The 18,498-nt window shown below is 28.2% G+C and overlaps 3 protein-coding genes across 5 annotated transcripts; 1 reads left to right on the top strand and 2 right to left on the bottom strand.

The window, feature by feature from the left end:
- Nucleotides 1–1,462: 1,462 nt before the first annotated feature.
- On the bottom strand, nt 1,463–7,062 carry LOC123298141 (ubiquitin-conjugating enzyme E2 R2). Of its 2 annotated transcripts, XR_006535257.1 has the most exons (5): nt 6,643–7,062; nt 6,264–6,350; nt 4,832–5,064; nt 4,016–4,481; nt 1,463–1,659 (listed from the first exon to the last, which is right to left on the bottom strand). XR_006535257.1 is itself a non-coding variant. In XM_044880055.1 (4 exons), the coding sequence occupies exons 1-4, from the start codon at nt 6,817–6,819 to the stop codon at nt 4,235–4,237; spliced, it is 744 nt and encodes a 247-aa protein (XP_044735990.1). In that variant the 5' UTR covers nt 6,820–7,062; the 3' UTR covers nt 3,834–4,234. The 2 variants fall into 2 exon arrangements, 1 of the variants encoding a protein (XP_044735990.1); XM_044880055.1 differs by lacking the exon at nt 1,463–1,659 and having other exon boundaries at nt 3,834–4,481.
- Nucleotides 7,063–9,112: 2,050 nt separating this feature from the next.
- LOC123297392 (ceramide transfer protein) lies at nt 9,113–14,256 on the bottom strand. 2 transcript variants are annotated; one of them, XM_044879039.1, is made up of 5 exons: nt 13,877–14,256; nt 13,671–13,791; nt 10,693–10,971; nt 9,651–10,571; nt 9,113–9,333 (listed from the first exon to the last, which is right to left on the bottom strand). In XM_044879039.1, the coding sequence occupies exons 1-5, from the start codon at nt 14,093–14,095 to the stop codon at nt 9,206–9,208; spliced, it is 1,668 nt and encodes a 555-aa protein (XP_044734974.1). In that variant the 5' UTR covers nt 14,096–14,256; the 3' UTR covers nt 9,113–9,205. The 2 variants fall into 2 exon arrangements, with proteins under 2 accessions (XP_044734974.1, XP_044734973.1); XM_044879038.1 differs by having other exon boundaries at nt 10,693–10,975; nt 13,675–13,791.
- Nucleotides 14,257–15,771: 1,515 nt separating this feature from the next.
- Nucleotides 15,772–17,284, top strand: LOC123297665 (inositol-pentakisphosphate 2-kinase). The gene is made up of 4 exons (XM_044879412.1): nt 15,772–15,784; nt 15,964–16,665; nt 16,819–16,862; nt 16,938–17,284. Exons 2-4 carry the CDS (start codon nt 15,995–15,997, stop codon nt 17,282–17,284), a joined length of 1,062 nt encoding a protein of 353 aa, XP_044735347.1. The 5' UTR covers nt 15,772–15,784; nt 15,964–15,994.
- Nucleotides 17,285–18,498: the final 1,214 nt, after the last annotated feature.

Raw genomic sequence — 18,498 nt, 5'->3', positions numbered from 1 at the left:
ATCGAAATTAATGTTAGTTAAAAAAGTTTTCCATAGATGGCACTACCATCGAAATAAGTGTTAGTTCAACAAGTTTGCCATAGATGGCACCACCATCGAAATAAATGTTAGTTCAACAAGTTTACCATAGATGGCATTTAGATGTATTATGTTTTTGTAATCCTTTAAGTTTTTTCACTGAAATAATTTTTTAAATTCATACTTTACTATGTTATGTTTTCTTTACTACAAATTATCAAATTGATTTTTCCAATCCTTTTTTATTTGCACATAAGGTGCAAATAATTCGCTATGTTAATGGAACGAAACGAACAAATAGTTAAAAGTTTTATAATAATTAATTAATTAACAGAAAAAAGAAAAAGGTTTTTAGGGTGAAAACACTTACTTACCATTTCCCTATCAGGTACTACTATTTCCCTTGTAACTTATATTCTCCTAATACAAATGTTAAAAATTTTCATAATTTTTGGTGAAATTAGTTTTGAAAATGTGACATGTGAAAATTGGCTATAACTCGAGATCGGTTGGTTTTAGGGCAAAAAGGACGAAAATTGTGAGCATCTCCTGAATTTCTTGCTTAGAATGTATTTCCAAATATCATCGATGAAAAATATCCGGAAAATTCGTGAAAATGGAAAATTTTGTTTAAAAATTGAATGATTTTTTCTAATTTTTGTGTGTTTTGATTTACTTATTATTAAGGGTAATACATTATATTTCCGTTCAATCAAATCAAATTAGTTTCAATTCATTAAAAAACGCAGCATTATTAAAGTGCAATCGCTTTTATTTTATATTTATACGTATATGAGGCAATTTCTACACAATATTACGTCAAATATGTAATTTGTATTGCATAAAAAATCACAAAATGGGAATAGATTTGAAATTTGATTATTATATAATTTTCAGTTTTTTTCAACTTTAAGAATATCAAAAGTTCTTAAATTAATATTAGAAGGACATCTAGTGTGTTTTTTCCATTTTTACACCGTGAGTATATTTTTCGTCAAACCTAGACATAATAAGCTTGAAAATTATGGGTGAATCATGGAATTTAATAAAGGAATAAGGAAGATAAGGGTAGGACACAAGAGATTCCCACCATTAAAAAAAAGTTTATGTGCCTTACTCCATTAAAACACCCGCGGTGAAATTTTAAACCTTTCTTTGAAAAAAGTGAACCATTTGGCCTTTATTTCGGGACTACTAAGACTAATAGAGATATTTACAGTTATTTATTAACACTTTATTTTTATTATTTTTTTTAAATATTAAAGATTAAATCAAAAGACAAAATTGACATTATGTTTAATGAGATTAACTAGTGTGATAAACACAATAATTTATTTTTAATTAAAAAAAAAATAGATATGTACATCAAAAATGAAAAAAAAATGATGATTCGAAGACGAAAAAAAGAAAATAAGAAAGTATATAATAATGATTACACTGCAGCGCCAATTAAATATTTCTTTAATTTCGTTTTTTTTGTTTTTACTTTAGTGTACACTAAAAATATAGATTTCTACATAAAATCCTTAACATCTAAATACATTTAATTCATTTCATTTAATTAATTAATTTATAATAATAATAATAAACATAAATACAGGAAATTTTGTGTTGTGTTCTGTTCTTTCAAGTCACAAAAACCTAACAGAAAAATGAAGAAAGTGTATGTTGTTATGTGCTTGTGTTAATTTTTTTTTATTTTGTTCATAGCAATCATTTAATTTTTGAAAAAAAAAAAAAAAAATTCTATACGAAAAAGAATCATTCAAAAAATACTATTACATAATGAAGTTTTTCAAGGGAGATCTTAGGTTTTTTTTTTTTTTTAAATAAAACTTCTTTAGGCACGCTTGACTTGGGATGTAAACTGGAGAATGTATGATCAAGATTGTTACGTGTGATCAAGTTGAGAGGGAAATATAAGTTAGTGAAGATAGAGAGGGAGTTACATTTCAACAACATAGTGTTTTTAAAATTTCACCGACAGTTTTGGAGAAATGTATGAAAACATTTCATCTGTCTACCGTTTTACCATAAAATCAGATCTTACTATCTTCACCGACAGCCAAGTAGTGCTAGAATTCTTCAGCTCAGTCTACCTTACCTCAAAGGTAGCACCGGACTGCCGAACGTCCTAAACGAGCTTGCGGAACAAATGAATGTAAACCTGGAATGGGTACCTGGACACAAGGACATTCCAGGAAATTGCGGGGATGAGCCAAACCTTTTTCGATATTACAACGGACCCTATGGTCTAACCAATGTTAAATATGCCTACTTTTGAAGTTATTTATTTATTTATTTAATTAGACAATCCCCCCTAAAATTTTCCGAATTGATTTAGATTTAATCCAACTTCATATTTTTAACAAATCCAGCCTTTTATCCAAAATTTCCTTGATGCTCGTACATCCTTAATGAAACAAAACTAAACAATACATTGAACTAAATAATGATTTACTCCTCTTATTAAAGTTTTTTTCTATTGCTAACTTGTTGAATTGACACGTGATAATTTCAAAAATATCGTATTTGTTTTTAGATAATATTTGTTGAACGATTCTGTTGAATTAGAAGTATATAAATAATTTTGTTCTCAATATCAAGACTGATCTAATCAATAAAACTCTAAAATAATCCAAGCATAAGAGAGAGTGAGCAAAATATAGTTTTTACACTTGGTGGTGTTTCTTTCATTAAAGATTCAAACTTGATATTTATAAAATAAAACTAGGATTGTTTGTTTTGTATTTGATAATTTTAATGTTTAAAATTTAACATCACAACCTAAAGATGGTTGGTCTAATCTGATCTGGCTCAACAATTACGTCCAATTATTTAATTTTAAACAAAATGAATTTAAACCCCCAAAAAATTGAGTTGTTTTTAATAATAAAACTTTTTTTATAATAATTTAAAAGTTTAAATCGTAATAATATTAATTTATACAGCGTGTCTACTTAAATTGGCTCCAAACGGAAAACTTTATACAGGGGCTCTGTCCACAAATTTAAAAAGTTTTTAATAAATAGATGGCATCATAGCAGATCACTAAAATTTACATGCCATAAATATGATTAAAAAGGACAGTAAGATATGAATGGTAAATGCTAACATAATCTAGTAAAGTATTTTTATAAATAAATAAAAATTGTTTAGTTTAAAATTAAATAATTTGATGATAGAGCGAATATCTTTAGAAACCATTAGTAACCAACCAGCCAAATCAACAACACCAATTGATTTAATTTGTGCGATATTGATTTAAAGTTTTTCATAAAAATCACAGAGTATATTAATTAATTACTGGTAAATACTAATGTAAAAATGATAATTAAAAATCAAGGACCTAACACGAAATACATTATTTTTGAATTCAGTTAAATTTGTTTTAAAAATATAAATTTTAGTTTTACGAGATATTATCTTTATTTGTTTCATCGCCATCTGTATTTCAACTTAAATATCTTTAATACTTAACTTGTTTGTGAAGCAAATATTAAATTTAAGGTCGTATCTTATACACACGGAACTATTACAAAGAAGTTGATGACAAAAATCTCTAATTAGCACGTGAAGAGTCACAATCGATATAATTGGGATTTTGAACCAAATTATTTTTTTACAAAAATGGATAGATCATATTTATTTAAAAAGAATAAAAAAGAAAGAAAGATCATATTTTTTCATAATAATTTTAAAGTTACAGGCAGTTTTAAAAAAAACTTTTCAAAAGAGAAAAGAAAAGGCCTGACAAAAAAAATGTTCGCAAAAGATTGTGTAACGTCATAATGCTAATTAATAATTGTATAAGTGTATACTATTCAATTAACATTATTACAAATACCAACTACCGTATTCAGATATTTAAAACAAATTTGATTGAATTACAAAACAACGTATTTGATTGGCCGATAATTCGAATCAGATCCTTTAAAATACAAAACAAACATAGCCAGCCAACATGCATACTTGTAATGTAATAAATAATGAGTACCAACAAATAGATGTACAATACACAATACATGAGTAGCATAGACGCACAACTTTCTGTACTTGTTTTGTTTGATTTGTTTGTTTTGGACTGAGATCTGCTTGCTTTTTAAAATTGCACCGATTTGTATATAACGTAGTAGTTAGTCTTTAACGTAACGTAACGTAATACAACGTAGGTAGTATTATATTTATAAGTGATGGTGGTATTACGATTACAGCATCACGATTCACCATTACCACTATCATCACCATCTGCATAATCCGAACCACCAGATATATCATCTTCATTGTCATCATCATCGTCATCATCTTCTAAATCGTAATCATCGTCGTAGAAATCTGTCATATCTACAGATGGTTCGGCAGCTGTTGGTTTAACTCGTGTTTTAATACAATAATCCTCTAAAGTTAAAGGAACTGTGATGCCATCCTTTTCAGCTTCGGCACGTGCTGCAGCTGCTTGTCTCCTATTCATTATAATATCATCATTATATACTTACTTTACTATTCATTTAATAAGTCTAAATTTTTTTAATTACTTTTCTCTGGGAAGCTACGACTGTTTGGATATGTTTAAAGGTAGTAATTTTCCGCAATATTATAAAAGAAAAATGTGCTTTTATGACTCGAAATCAGAATATTTAAGTATATTTTTACATAAATTTTAACTTTTTTCAAATTTCATAATTTATTTTTCACTACCGAAAGTACCCTATTGTACTACATAATCAAACAAAAAGAATAAAGTGCTGTTATCGTCACTGAATGAGTTGAACAAAAAATAAATAAATAAATGATAGATAATAGACGTACGTACCTTATAATATTTTCATATTCTTTATCACGACCTTTGGAATCACGCCAACGTCGATACATAACACTAGCATCAACATTAGCAGGTGAGAATGTATTCGGTTCATTAAGTAAAGATATAACACTCAATAAGATTGTTCGAACATTTTGTGTTGGATTCCAACGTTCGCATGGTAATTCACCAGATTGTGGATCATCCACTGGAGGGTGTAATATTGAAATGCATAAATCACCATTCTGTAAACACAACAATACAAATCAATCAGACAAACAATCAATCAATCAAACTAACTAACTATGTTAAAGAGGGATTAAAAAAAACAAGCAGAAAATTTATACATGTCTTTTACACAGGATTCACTTAAAATTTATACAGGGTGGAGTATTTTAATTTATTATGGCTAATAGCTTGTTTTACAGTTAACCAAGCAAAAAAACAAGTGAAAACAAACAGTTGACTGAGTTAATTGTTGAAATACCATGCATAGTCAGTGTTGATTTCTTAACACATAACACATACATACATGTGACACATACATAACTGATAATCAACTAACTGTACTGATAAGTACATATTATAAAATTTCCGCCTAATTGGCGCCCTCACGAGTAAACAGTGATGTATACGTAAAAATGTTGCAAACAAAAGTTGTTTAATTTTTGATAAGGTTCATAGAATCACCTAATTAGTCCATTTACGGTTGTCCGTCCGTCCGTCTGTGGACACGATAACTCAAAAACGAAAAAACTTATCAAGCTGAAATTTTTACAGCGTACTCACGACGTAAAAAGTGAGGTCGAATTCGTAAATGAGCATCATAGGTCAATTGGGTCTTGGGCCCGTAGGATCCATCTTGTAAACCGTTAGAGATAGAACAAAAGTTTGAATGTAAAAAATGTTCCTTATAAAAAAATAAACAACTTTTGCTTAAAACATTTTTTTCGTAAACATCACTGTTTACCCGTGAGGGCGCCAATTAGGCGGAAATTTTATGGTATGTACCATACTTGAATATCAGTTATGTATGTGTCACATGTATGTATGTATAATGTGATAAAGAAATCAACATTGACTATGGATGGTATTTCAACAATTAACTCAGTCAATTGTTTGTTTTCACTTGTTATTCAATGAAAATGGCCAGCTGGGCGGCCTAATGAAAGCTGTCGTCTTTTACTATCGGATACGGCGAAAAGTAACTCGTCTGTCATTTACTAAAAAACTTTTAGAAAAAATCAAACTTTCAGTCCAAAAGAAAATATCGATAACCGTTTATTTTGCACGCCAATATACTTCAAATAAGCTAATGACAATATCGAATTACACTTAAAAAAATTAGAAAGTTCGAAGAAGGGGTAAAATTTTACCAGAACTCCACCCCTTTTTATATGAATCATAATTTGGCACTTATTTAATATGATTATTAATCATTTACCTCATATACATTAGGATGCCAGACTTTGGTCAAAAATCGAATACTGGGTGGTGAATAGGGATAATCTCCTGGAAACTTCATTCTTGCCTAAAACAAAATAAAATTAAAATAAAATAATTGTGATTAATTATTAAATGACATCATTGAATTTTCTTTTTTGAAATTGGATAATAGCCAAAGTATAACACAAAGAACTTTCTCAAATTTTAAATAAATACAATAGAATTGAAATAATAAAAAAAAATTTTAATTTGTAATGAATTTAGTAAATTCTAGAAAAAACTAGGTCAGAATAAACAATTGAAATAAAATTATGAAATTTGTTTAATTCGATTCGATGACGATATGTCAAATACAATACAGTACAATATTTACTTACTTTAAAATAACCCCCCATATAGAGAGTATCTGGAGGTCCAAATATAGCAACTTCCCATTCAAAAAGGTTATCATCACTAACAAGTTTCACACAAAAACCTTCAACTGGTTCTTCCTGGAGTGATTTATATTCAACAGCAAGTGCTCGTAATGCACTGCTCGTTCGGACGGTCGCCATTTCATACACACACAAAATTCACCCAAATTTGTTGAATAAAATGAATTTGATATAAAAAAAAAACTGTCAAATAAATAAAGTTTATAATTATGATACACTAAACTACAAATCACAAAACACTTTCTAAATTTTATAAACTATATCATACAAAAACATATAATGGCCTCAAAATACATATTCAAAGACAATAAATAAATAGTCAAGTCAATGATGTTGATGATATGATATTATTTTATTTAATTGTCTACACTAAAACTTTATTTACAGTTATCAATGATGGACGTTAATCAATAATTTTAAAACAAAACTTATTTTACTTGCTTTGTTCAAATAAAAATTGCACTTATTGAATGAATTCACTTCAACTTCACTTAATTTTTATTTCAATCTTTGTGTCTGAAATATACAATGAATGACCTAAGTATTTCCTTTCCCTTGAAAACAGCTGGTCAATAGTGCGCATTACAAACACGCAAAGGCTACAACCATAGATAACATATATTTATTCACTAAAATCAAACTCTATAAACTCAACTCTTTAAAAAAGTTTTTTATTTCATTTTAAAAAGTGATTATCTTTTGTTTCGGACAGTTAAAATTAAAACACTTAATCTACTCTATCCCCGCTACGCTTTTCAGTGGCTATTATAACCAACTGATGTACTGAAACCCAGAATTTGCCTAGCGCTGAGTTTCCTAATTTCTTCTGGTTCGACTATGGCCGAACCAAACCATTTCCTTCGCTGCTGTATGAGCGCCGGGCAGTAACAGAGAAAGTGGATCGATGTTTCTTCTGAATTCCCCCGCATCTGTCACACGCGGGAGATTGTCTTTTTCCAATCTGATGTTGGAACTTGTTCAGGTTATCATGCCCTGTGAGTAACTCTACGATGACTCTAATATCAACTCTGTTTAGTTTCAAGATCTCCTCGACTCTGTTACCAAGCGAATTTCCTTCACCCAACAGGCTTTTGGCGATTCACCCTCCCTCGTAGCTGGTCCATGCTTTTAATTGTAGTATCAAGTAGACTTGATACTATAACAAAATTTGAAAGTTAAATTAAATTGATTAAAAAATGAAGAAGTTACAAGCATTCAAAGATTGTTGCCCACCTCTTTCTTGCAAAACAGAGTTTTATATGTAATCTCTAAAGCGATACTCAACAATGACGTCATTAAGAATATTCCTCTTTATACTCTTTGTTTAATTAGGAGTTTTAAACGTTCATATTTTGCGTATTTCTAAAGATTTTCAAAAAACGAGTCTTCCATTTTAGTCTTCCAATTCATAGTTTCAATCTTCAAGGTTTTAAGCTTATTCTGATGAATTTTGTTATGTATGGTTCTTACATATACAATTAATTTTCTTATTATTTATGATTCACAAAATTTTTGCACCTTCAATAATTGGCCTATAAATTTTTCGTTTATGGACAAGACAGACAAATATCAAACATAGAAAAGCAGTTTATTTCGGCTAAGTTTAGCATTGAAGATTCAGAACCATGCATCACCACTGGTCCTATTAGAGAATTTCGTTTTTGTTATTTTCGAGAAAATTGCAGATCTCAAAAGTTTCGGATTCGCAAAATAAGTTCTATTGACTGTCATAATTTTCTAGTTTATTTCTGAAGAAATTTTAGTTTTTAATTGATGATTTAATTTAGCTGCAAGGTATATAAAATTCATGTACTTGATCTTAGACCGAGTTTTTGAGAAGGGTGGTGGGACTCTTGACGAGACACTATCAATTGAACTATCACCTTCATAACATGGGGATCTCTGATAATCATACTTGAAAAGCCTGTATGGAGGACGATGAAACCTTCATGCATGTTATTTGCACCAGCAGAAAATAAAATTTGCATGTCAAGTTTAGGCTATTAATGTAGAGCCTGGAGGGTCAAGTGATTTTTTATTGACACCCAACTCCGAATTCTACACTTCCCGTACAACCTGAACAGACATATTTTAAGTTGCCTTGATGATGATTCTAGCACCATCATACGGTCTAAATCTAAAAGAAGAATTGAATTTGAATGATAAGTTATTTATTTTTATAAAAAGCAAAAATACAATTTTATTGAAAAAACGTATCTCAAATACAACAATAGACAGAATAGAATAGAACAGAACAGAACAGAATGTTGTTTAGTTTTTTGGTTGTTTGTTGTATATTAATTAAAACATTTAAATTGATTATACATAATATAATATACTTATATAAACAACACATTCATATAATCATATATATAATATAATATAGATATAATTCTAATATAATTATGTTTTTTTATTTTTATTTTTTTATTCAAATATATATTTATAATAATAAAAGAGCCCCATGTCCACCATCCATTCGAAATAACAAGCTATAAAAACAAAATTAAAACATAATCGGTTGATCTTTACATTTATTGATCACGTATGATGTAAAACGTTTTAAAAATCTTGGATATTCTCTTTTATATACAGCACGTAACACAGAAGCAGGTGCCCATCCGCCAGGATTCACTAAAATAACAAAATTCGAATAAATATATTAAAAAACATCCTAAAACAAATAAATAGAAAACTTCTTTAAGAAATTACTAAAATATTAATAGTTTGTGAAATATTGGCGAAAAAGGAATTTTTTTTTTTATTCTTTAATTATTTGTAACTTTTGCAATTTTTTATGTGCTAAATAACGCTTCCGGTAAATTTTTTTAGACATCATTCCGAATCCAAGTAACTATCACGCGTGTTTTTAAGAATATTATCTCTATATTTCACCCACATGAATTTGTTAACTTGACTAATTAGGAGATACAAATAAATAGAAAACTTACCAACTGAACAATAAGTAATTTTACATTTAATGTCGTCACGTGAAACTGTAGCACCATCTTTGGGTGGAGTAATTTCTGTTTGACACACTAAACATACTGTTAGAAATATGCGAACATATTTACCAGAATTACTTTGTGTATTATCTGAATAATATTCAGTTGAATTATTACAAACTAACCAGATATCATTACCATCTGGATCTTGATCATTTGGTACATGACGCATATGTGACCAGAATAAAGCATCCCGTTGACTAGCTGGCCATATCCTTTTATGAATTTGTAAAAATACTAAAGTATCTTCAGATATTGTTTCCAATACTTGCATCTGTTCTAATGTTGTTTCCCAATCCATACGATATTCTGGTCTAAAGAAATAATGACATAATTCACGTCCTGTAACACCACTTACAATATGGCACGCTTTTAATGGATCCATAACCATTCCATCAGTTTCCACTTCACGACGATACATTCGCATATCACCATCTTCAGCAAATAATTGCCAACCGTTACCATTACCTTCTGATATATCTTGTCTGGCTAAATGTAATTGTTGTTGAGATATTCGTTCTATTTCTGGCCATAATTGATGATTTTTTTCTTTATCGAACTGTAATGTTGGTGCGGCGGTTTTAGAAGTGGATTTTAATCTTTCACGTAACTCTCGTTCCTCATCCATTTTATCCAAACCACTTTCAACTGCATCATAAAATTCATCTTCTGGTAGTAAACTGTGTGGACCCTCTTCTAGGTCTGGTCCAGGATGTGAGGTTCTTACATGATCAAATTTTGATTGTATTGTTTTATAAACTGCCTCGATTCGTTTACGTCGTTCAATTTCTCGTTCTAATTTTTTTCTCCAAACATCTTCCCTTTGAATAACCAAATCCAAACAATGATCTAATGTTTCCAATACACCTGTAATGAATATGCGAAAATTGTGATTAGCACAGTTTTTAGAGAAAAATTGCAAGATGGAATCTTGTAAAATATCATCGAAAATAAGTTAAAATAATTGAGTAAATTAAATAATATTTACCTGATGTTGTTGCTTCGAATGTAATTGCTTCACCTTTAAAATCCACAGGTGGTAAATTTGGTGATGGTTGTATATTATTTTCAACACAAGCGTCAAAGTATTGTTGGAGTGTATTTATTTGCCTGGTAAGTATACCTTTAAATGTTTCTAATTCAGCTAATTTCTCACGTAAACTACGACTACCTCCACTGGACGTAGTACTCAATGAATTTGATTGTAAACTAATTGCTGATCCATGTCGTTTTAGACTATTTTCTGATCCTGTACCATAACCAGATTCTTTCTAAAATATTTATACAAAATAATCAAATCAAAATTTTAAATCTATACAACTCAATATAGTCTCAGAGACAGTATAAAATCGATTTTCACCCATCTGATGATCAGAAGAGATGTATATTTATGAAATTTTATTGATTTGTAAACGCGACTATCATAGTTTTCTAATGAAAAGTGTTTTTGTTGTAGAATTAAAATTAGTCATATTATTCGTTGACGATTAATCTCACTTACTCATAATTTTAATGAACTACTTATTAAATAAAATTATCCAATTCAAAAGGTTTCTTTTTATTTTCATTAAACAAATACTTTTAATTTTTATTCTATTCTATTGTTATATTTATTTTAAAAATTAAAACAATGATAGGAACGAATAAAAGCATTCACTTTATTAGTTACGATGGAAACAGAGACGCACAGCTTACTGTATATAATAATGAATCCATTATATTATTTATTGGTAACTATGCTCAAATTTTAACAAAAAAGTTTATCGTAAATAAATTTTCGAAATTATGGTCCTTCATGTATTCAATATTAGTCTATATTAAATATATTGTTATCCTCGCACGTGAGGTATGTTGAATTCGTATTTATATATATATTGTAAACTATATCATATCTGGCTTCTCTTCAGAGCAAATAAATAAGTCAGAAAAACCCTAAATTTCCTGTTAAGTTTTTATATTCCTTACAAGAAGGAAGTATTAAATATAATAAAACTTACAGTAATTAATTTTTCGAAAATCTGAAATGTTTTAAATTTTACTGATTAATTCTGAAAAAGTCTTACTCATACTTTATGAATTTTCATGAAATGATCGACGAAAAAAATTCGAATTATTTGAAGAATAAGTATTATTCAAATACTGAATTGGATTCAAATAATACGAATATTGGGTTGAAAGTCGATTTGGAAAAATTTCAATTATTCTCAAATGCGACTGTTGAATTCTAAATTCGAATCGAATATCTGTATTACTAAAGAAATTGGAATATTTGTGCATTTTCAATTGGTTATTTGTAATTTTATAAATTGCTGATTAAACTCATATTATGAAATCTGCGAAAATTCCAAACTGTTGTTATTCTAATGAAGCTAATAAATATCTATTTATAACAATTTTCATTATATTATTTATTACATGAAGATTATTGTGAACTTACATATTCAATTATTTTGAATAGCCATTATTAATTTAACAATAAAATAGAACAAATTTATAGCACAAAATTTCATTAAACATATGGTAAAATTATATTTGTGAAAAACAGGATAGCACCAAACAAAATTTGGATGTCGCAGTAAAAATTTTTTTTTTAAATTCGGCCTGTATGTGACATTGTAGCTCGTAAACGGATGAACCGATTCTAGATTTCAATAATATATTTATACCGGTGCTGCTATTGCCACCCGCATCCGGTACTATCCGTACCTTTAATGTCAGGTACGGATTATCTGTAGACGCGGGTAAAAATTATTTCTGTCCGTGGATTTATTTATTAAAGTCCGGGTGGAAAATTCTTTGATTTAATTTAATAATTAATTACACATATAACATTAGGTGGACATTATCAGTGTGGATGATATTACAGGGTGAACGCAATAGCCAATGGCTAAACCCGCATACCCCTACTAGCCCTATAAAGGCCTGGACAACTCATGGATCACAGGGTGAACGCAAAGGCCAAAAAACAAAGGAATGTAAAAATTTAATAAACAGTTTTGAATGCATTTACGTAAATGTTATAATAGTCAAGGATATCTGTAACTTTTAGTCATTGATGGAGACATCTAACGATTTTCACAGCAAGTAGACACGGATATATCTAGGGATATTTCTAAAACAACGGAAATTTCCACGCGACAGAAAATTCTTAATCCGTTACTTTAACTGTATCCATGGATAGAAATTTGTTTTACCCGGGTATACAAACCATTCGTATCTGAAATTATAGACACGGATATCATCCATGGCGGGTGGCAATAGAATTTTGATTTATATCTATTTTTAAAATTAGTATTTAGCTCGGTAACTTAGATAATTGTTACGATCCTCTACGTAACTCAAAAGTATTGAGTTTATTACGAATGACTGATGACTGATTTGATAATTAATTGACTGATTATACTCTAGAGTTATTATTTGTAATGTTTATTGTTTTGTTGCCTAAGTGTAGCTATGACCATTGATTGATAACAATTTATAAAATTGTTTTTTGTTTTAAAATTGATTTTTATTTATAAAAATATTATTTTTAATTGATTTTGCCTGATCTAGAAGAATATTTTATGTTTTGGTTTCACTTGTCTGATTTGAAGTGCCTAACTAAATAAAACCTTTAAAACATTTTAGTGTTTTTTAAATATCAAAATTTTGATATATATCGGATATATATCAAAAATATCCGATATTTTGATATTTATAATAAATATCGGATATTTTCGAACCCTGCAAATATTACAATTTTTCGTGTGTGATACACTGATAACCCTTAATAATTAATTAATAATTGAATTTAATTGATACAGTTTTTAAAATGTCTATGATGTTAGATGAAACATGTCACAACATATTGAAAATTATTAAAATATTAAAAAATATAGAAGGCTAAGCAAAGAAAATTAGAAAGTTTTATTTCTTCAAAATCTTAATAATTGAATAGTTATTGGAAACAAAACAATATAAACAAACTCACTTTAAATGATTCTAAAACATCAACCCAATGTTGTTTATCTTGTGGAGTTGTTGCACGTAAATACCAAACACAATCATTAACTGAAACATCAAATCGACAATCATCGAATTCATGAGGCTAAAACCAAAAACATTATACGCAATAAAAATCAATCCATATTAGTTATGGTAGAATTTTAATATAATTGTGTATGTTTTCAAACCTTAATTGTTGCTTTGTATAATGATAAGGCTCCCCTACATCCAAAACCACTGTCTTCTTCACTTTTGTAGTATGATAGTGTACCATCTTTTAATACAATAAATCTATCTTGCCATCCATGGATATAATTTGTCCATTTACTTAAAATACCTTGTAATTGTGGGATAGCAAAAGTTTCTGAACTATCGCTATCATCGCTCAGACTATGGTCATCGCCCATTATTTATTTAATTTTCAATTTTATATCAATTACATTTTTGTCAAGTTATTGACAACATTATGATACACAATTGTGACGTATTTTTTAACTACTTAAATATTTATTAATAAACTCTTTGATAGTGTCACAACGTCACACAAATAACACAAACACTGCTTGTTTTTACATCGAACGTTCATAGTTCAGATCATAGATAAGTAATAAATTTTAATCTTTATATCCAACATTCACCATTTTAATATCCCTACATTTTTATTTTTTTACCAAAACCCATAGAGGTATAAGAAATGGACGTTTCAGGAACTATTATTCCAATATATTATTATATATGTGAAAGTAAGGATATTTGATTGTTTGTTTGTTTTTACAGTTTGTTGAAACTGTACAACAATATAGCTCATACATCAGAATAACAAATGAGCTATAATTAAAGAAAATTAAATTTAATCTGACTTAAATTTTACTGCTCCGTCTATGATCATCATGTTAAACCATTAAAGATTAAATTAAATTAAAGATTGCTGTAAAAATAAAAAAATAGTATTCATGGCCATCTTTTCTGATATACTCAATGAATTATGACTATTTTACACTTTCAAAATTGAAATCTATGCATATATTTTGGCTGTGTAAAATAATCTCTTAGAGGGTTATGGAAGGGGATAAGAGAGATCAAGAGAGATGGAGACTATAAAGCGGTGGCTTTTTACTTTTAGGCCCAGTGAAGCGGGCGGGTATCAAGCTAGTATACCTATAATTGAGTTGTTTTATCGAGACCAGCATTTAAAAAAAACAAAGTACATTTTTAAAGCACACAGTTTAATTAAACTAGTTCGATCTTTTAGTTCTGATTTAAAATAACTTATCAATTAAATTGTACTATTAGGCTCGAAAACACACTTTAAAGTTAAAAAAGTTGGCCCTCGATAAAACAACTCAAGTATAGCTGTATACTTTAGAATCATACAATTCATTCATGCCTGAATCCGGATTTGAAGTTTAAGAATATATTTTCCTCAACAGTTTGGAGATATTCGAAAAAAAAAGTTATTTCGCGTCATTTTTAGTTAGGCTCAAGATATTAGTAATTCTTCATCACTTATATTTTGTGAACATGTAGATCTAAATTTTGAATTATTCTGAAAATCAAGACAAATTCAAGGTCTTCTTAGATGTTCCCCCTCCAAGTGGAACTCGAGTTCCTTTTTTCCAAAAACACTGAGTGATATTTTAATTCTGCAGGACCAGGAGGTTTATCTTTTCGGTTCTTTTAGACTTATTCATCCAATAGGTCACGATCACGAATATGTTCTATTTAGCTCCTTTATGAGATTAAAGTATGTCCAGCTTATTTAAAGTCCATGGTGTATACTTTGTTGACCCGTTATGTTATTATATGATGGTAAAATTTTGTATTTTTTCAAACTGTCAGTCATTTAAAATCCTTTTAATAAACATTATAATTTCAAAATTATTCATTCTATATCTTTAAAGATATAGAATTTTTCCTTTTTTTTAATGTTGTCTTTTGATATAGAAAAAATAACCTTTTGATAAAAAGTCTTTGTGGAATATAGGTCTATGAAAATGTATAAATTTGCCCTCAAATAAATATTATTATCTATAATTAATCACCTACAATACGTGAAACTAAATTTAAATTATTATAATATTTCCATTGTTTCTTTGGTAAGTTTTCTTTTATTTTTTAAAAATAAATTATATTTCTTAGATTATTTTCAGAAATTTCAATAGAAAAAATAAATTATTTAATCAAAAAATAAAATATTAGAATTTTACCAATTTCTTTAAATAATTTTTTATATATACACATATTTTACTTAAATATACAAAATTTTATGTTCAAGGTTTCAAAATTTAATAAAAAAAAAAAAAGAAATGGAAAATCATTCATCCATAGATCTAAAAAATATGGATTGGCATTACCGTGGAGAGGGAAATATGAATCTAGTCATTGCATTGAATAACAATAAAATTTTACGTATAACAAAGACAACAAAAAATGATCATAAAATAGAATGTGCGAATAAATTAAATTATAAAAAATTTTATGATTATTTATTTCCATTATTACATAATTATATTCAAGAACAACAAATCGTTTATATAAATGAAGAAGATATGAAAATTTTAGAACAACAATTAGAAAAATATCGTCCGAAACATCGATTACATAAACATTTACAATATGGTGAAGTGATTTTAAGTCCAGATTATACATTCTTATCCAAAAAGAATCAGAATCAATTAAATAAAAATGTATTTTGTGTTGAATTAAAATTAAAACAAGGATGGATACCAATATCAGATCGAACTGTTAAGTGTACTTATTGTTTACATCAATATTATAAATTATCTTTGGGTCAAATATTAAAAGTTAGTAAATATTGTCCATTAAATATATTTTCTGGAAATTATTTACGAATGAAACATGCTTTAAAAGCACTGTTAGATCATCCACAAAATAATTTACAAATTTTTAAAAATGGTCAAATTGTTTATGCAAATGATTATACAGAAATGCAATTAATTAAAACATTTCAAGAAATGTTTCTTCATACAACAAATACTGATGAATTATATGAGAACTTTTATGAAATTATTATTAAAATGTTGTTAAAAAATTATAATTCAATTGAACAATCAAAAATCAATAATATTGATTCAATCGATTTATTATCAAATGATATCAATTGTTGTAGATTTTTATCAGAAAATCATCAAATTGTATCGGATTCAGTTTTAAGTATTTTATATGAAATGCAAAAACGTAATAAAAATGGAATATTGAAAACATTATCAATTTATCGTCAATTACAAGAAATTTATCCAAATTTAAATGAATGGGATTTAATTAAAATTGAATCTGAAATACAAAATGATGAATCAATTAAATCGATACTTATTGATTATTTAATGTTTTCAACATTTCGAGATTGTTCAATTATGTTAACATTTACATTAATCGATCAAAATAATCAATTACAGCAGCCATTAGAAGATCTGCAATCAAAAATCTTATTAAATAATGGATTGTTGTTTGAAACAAATATTGGTATAACAGATCTTGATCCAAAAACTTTAAGTTCATTGAAAAAGCATTGGATTCAAATGAATGCTGCGCTAGAAGCTTATAAAACTTTATCCGCTAAATCATTAGATATTTAATAGACAAGTCATGTATTGTAGTCCTAGTTACCAGAGTTCAAGTTTGTGAAATATTGCGAGATAATGGTTGTAATAAGTGAAATTTACAAAATTTTAAAAAAACCCCGACAAATCTATCGGGTACGAAACCTTAAACACACACTTGAAACATATTTAAGAACACTCTCCATTAAAAAAAAATCTTTTTATTTGGAGGATTAGAACACATATTTTTAAGACCAGTATTTCTAAATCTCACCATAGTGTCCGACCGAAGGTCGATTTTTGGCCGAAGACAAAGCCGATTAATCGGCTATCGCCACAACCTTCGACCGAAGCCGAAGCTGAGCCGAAGTCGAAGGTTTAAAAACATGATTTTAAAACTTTAATATTAAAGTTGATCTCTAGAAGTTGATTTAGAGGTTATGATCTTGAGAAGTTGATCTAGAAGTCAATCTAAACATGATTAAAAAAATTACCTTGAAATTTATTTCAAAATAATAACATTTAGAACAATTCGTTCAATTCCGACGTTTGCTAAGAACCTTCGGCCAAAGCTTCGGCTTCAGTCTGAATTCAGGCCGAATGTTTGCCCGAAGGTGGTTTTTTGGCCGAAGCTGGCCGAAGCCGAAGCCGAAGCCGAAGCTTCGGTCGGACACTACCAATTTGAACTTGTTAACTAAATTAATAGGTATTACGCTCAAATATAGTAATAATAACTATAATAACACATTTATATTTTCTTTTACAATGTCCAAGTGATATTTGTGTGTTATTACTACATTCTGAATCTGAATGCTCTCTCCCATCAAGTTTGAAGCCTCCAAAAACGGTTTCAAAGTTTAAAAAAAATTAGAATCATTTATTTATTTAGTAAAATTTTTTTAAATATTGTAATTAAACTTAATTTATTTTAGACTGATAACTTATCGAATTGTTTAATTCGAAATTTGTTTTGATTATTCAATCAATATACATTCGTCAAAATAATTAGGAATTTTAGTTATTATTCATAAGTTATAATTTGATTGAAACATTTTTTATCTTTTTAAATTTTTACTTTTTAGTGTTCTAAAGCCAATTGTCAAAAAATCGAACCTATTCAGCTTGATTTCTGTTTTCGTTTTTGAGTTATTGTAGGGACTTACAGTCAGGTAATCGGAAATGACCTCTTTAGATGATTTTATGAACACCTTTACTAACATTTTGTTCGTAGCATCCATATTTTTAAGCGT

The sequence above is a fragment of the Chrysoperla carnea genome, chromosome 4 (genome assembly GCF_905475395.1).
Source record: "Chrysoperla carnea chromosome 4, inChrCarn1.1, whole genome shotgun sequence".
NCBI classification, from domain to species: domain Eukaryota; kingdom Metazoa; phylum Arthropoda; class Insecta; order Neuroptera; family Chrysopidae; genus Chrysoperla; species Chrysoperla carnea.
Note: the sequence above shows the minus strand (reverse complement) of the source record. Positions and strands in the feature narration are given on the sequence as shown.

Bases quoted from the DNA above. Each gene is read 5' to 3' on its own strand.
- LOC123298141 (XM_044880055.1), bottom strand. From the start codon at position 6,819: ATGGCGACCGTCCGAACGAGCAGTGCATTACGAGCACTTGCTGTTGAA. The intron at 6,351-6,642 runs GTAAGTAAATAT...ATTTTGTTTTAG, and splicing joins ATATGGGGGGTTATTTTAAA to GCAAGAATGAAGTTTCCAGG. The intron at 5,065-6,263 runs GTAAATGATTAA...TTGTGTTTACAG, and splicing joins GGCATCCTAATGTATATGAG to AATGGTGATTTATGCATTTC.
- LOC123297392 (XM_044879039.1), bottom strand. From the start codon at position 14,095: ATGGGCGATGACCATAGTCTGAGCGATGATAGCGATAGTTCAGAAACT. The intron at 10,972-13,670 runs GTTTGTTTATAT...TATTTTAGAAAG, and splicing joins TTTAGAATCATTTAAAGTGA to AATCTGGTTATGGTACAGGA. The intron at 9,334-9,650 runs GTAAGTTTTCTA...TTGTTATTTTAG, and splicing joins AATTACTTATTGTTCAGTTG to TGAATCCTGGCGGATGGGCA.
- LOC123297665 (XM_044879412.1), top strand. From the start codon at position 15,995: ATGGAAAATCATTCATCCATAGATCTAAAAAATATGGATTGGCATTAC. The intron at 16,666-16,818 runs GTTTCTTCATAC...CAATTGTTGTAG, and splicing joins ATTAAAACATTTCAAGAAAT to ATTTTTATCAGAAAATCATC. The intron at 16,863-16,937 runs GTATTTTATATG...GTCAATTACAAG, and splicing joins TGTATCGGATTCAGTTTTAA to AAATTTATCCAAATTTAAAT.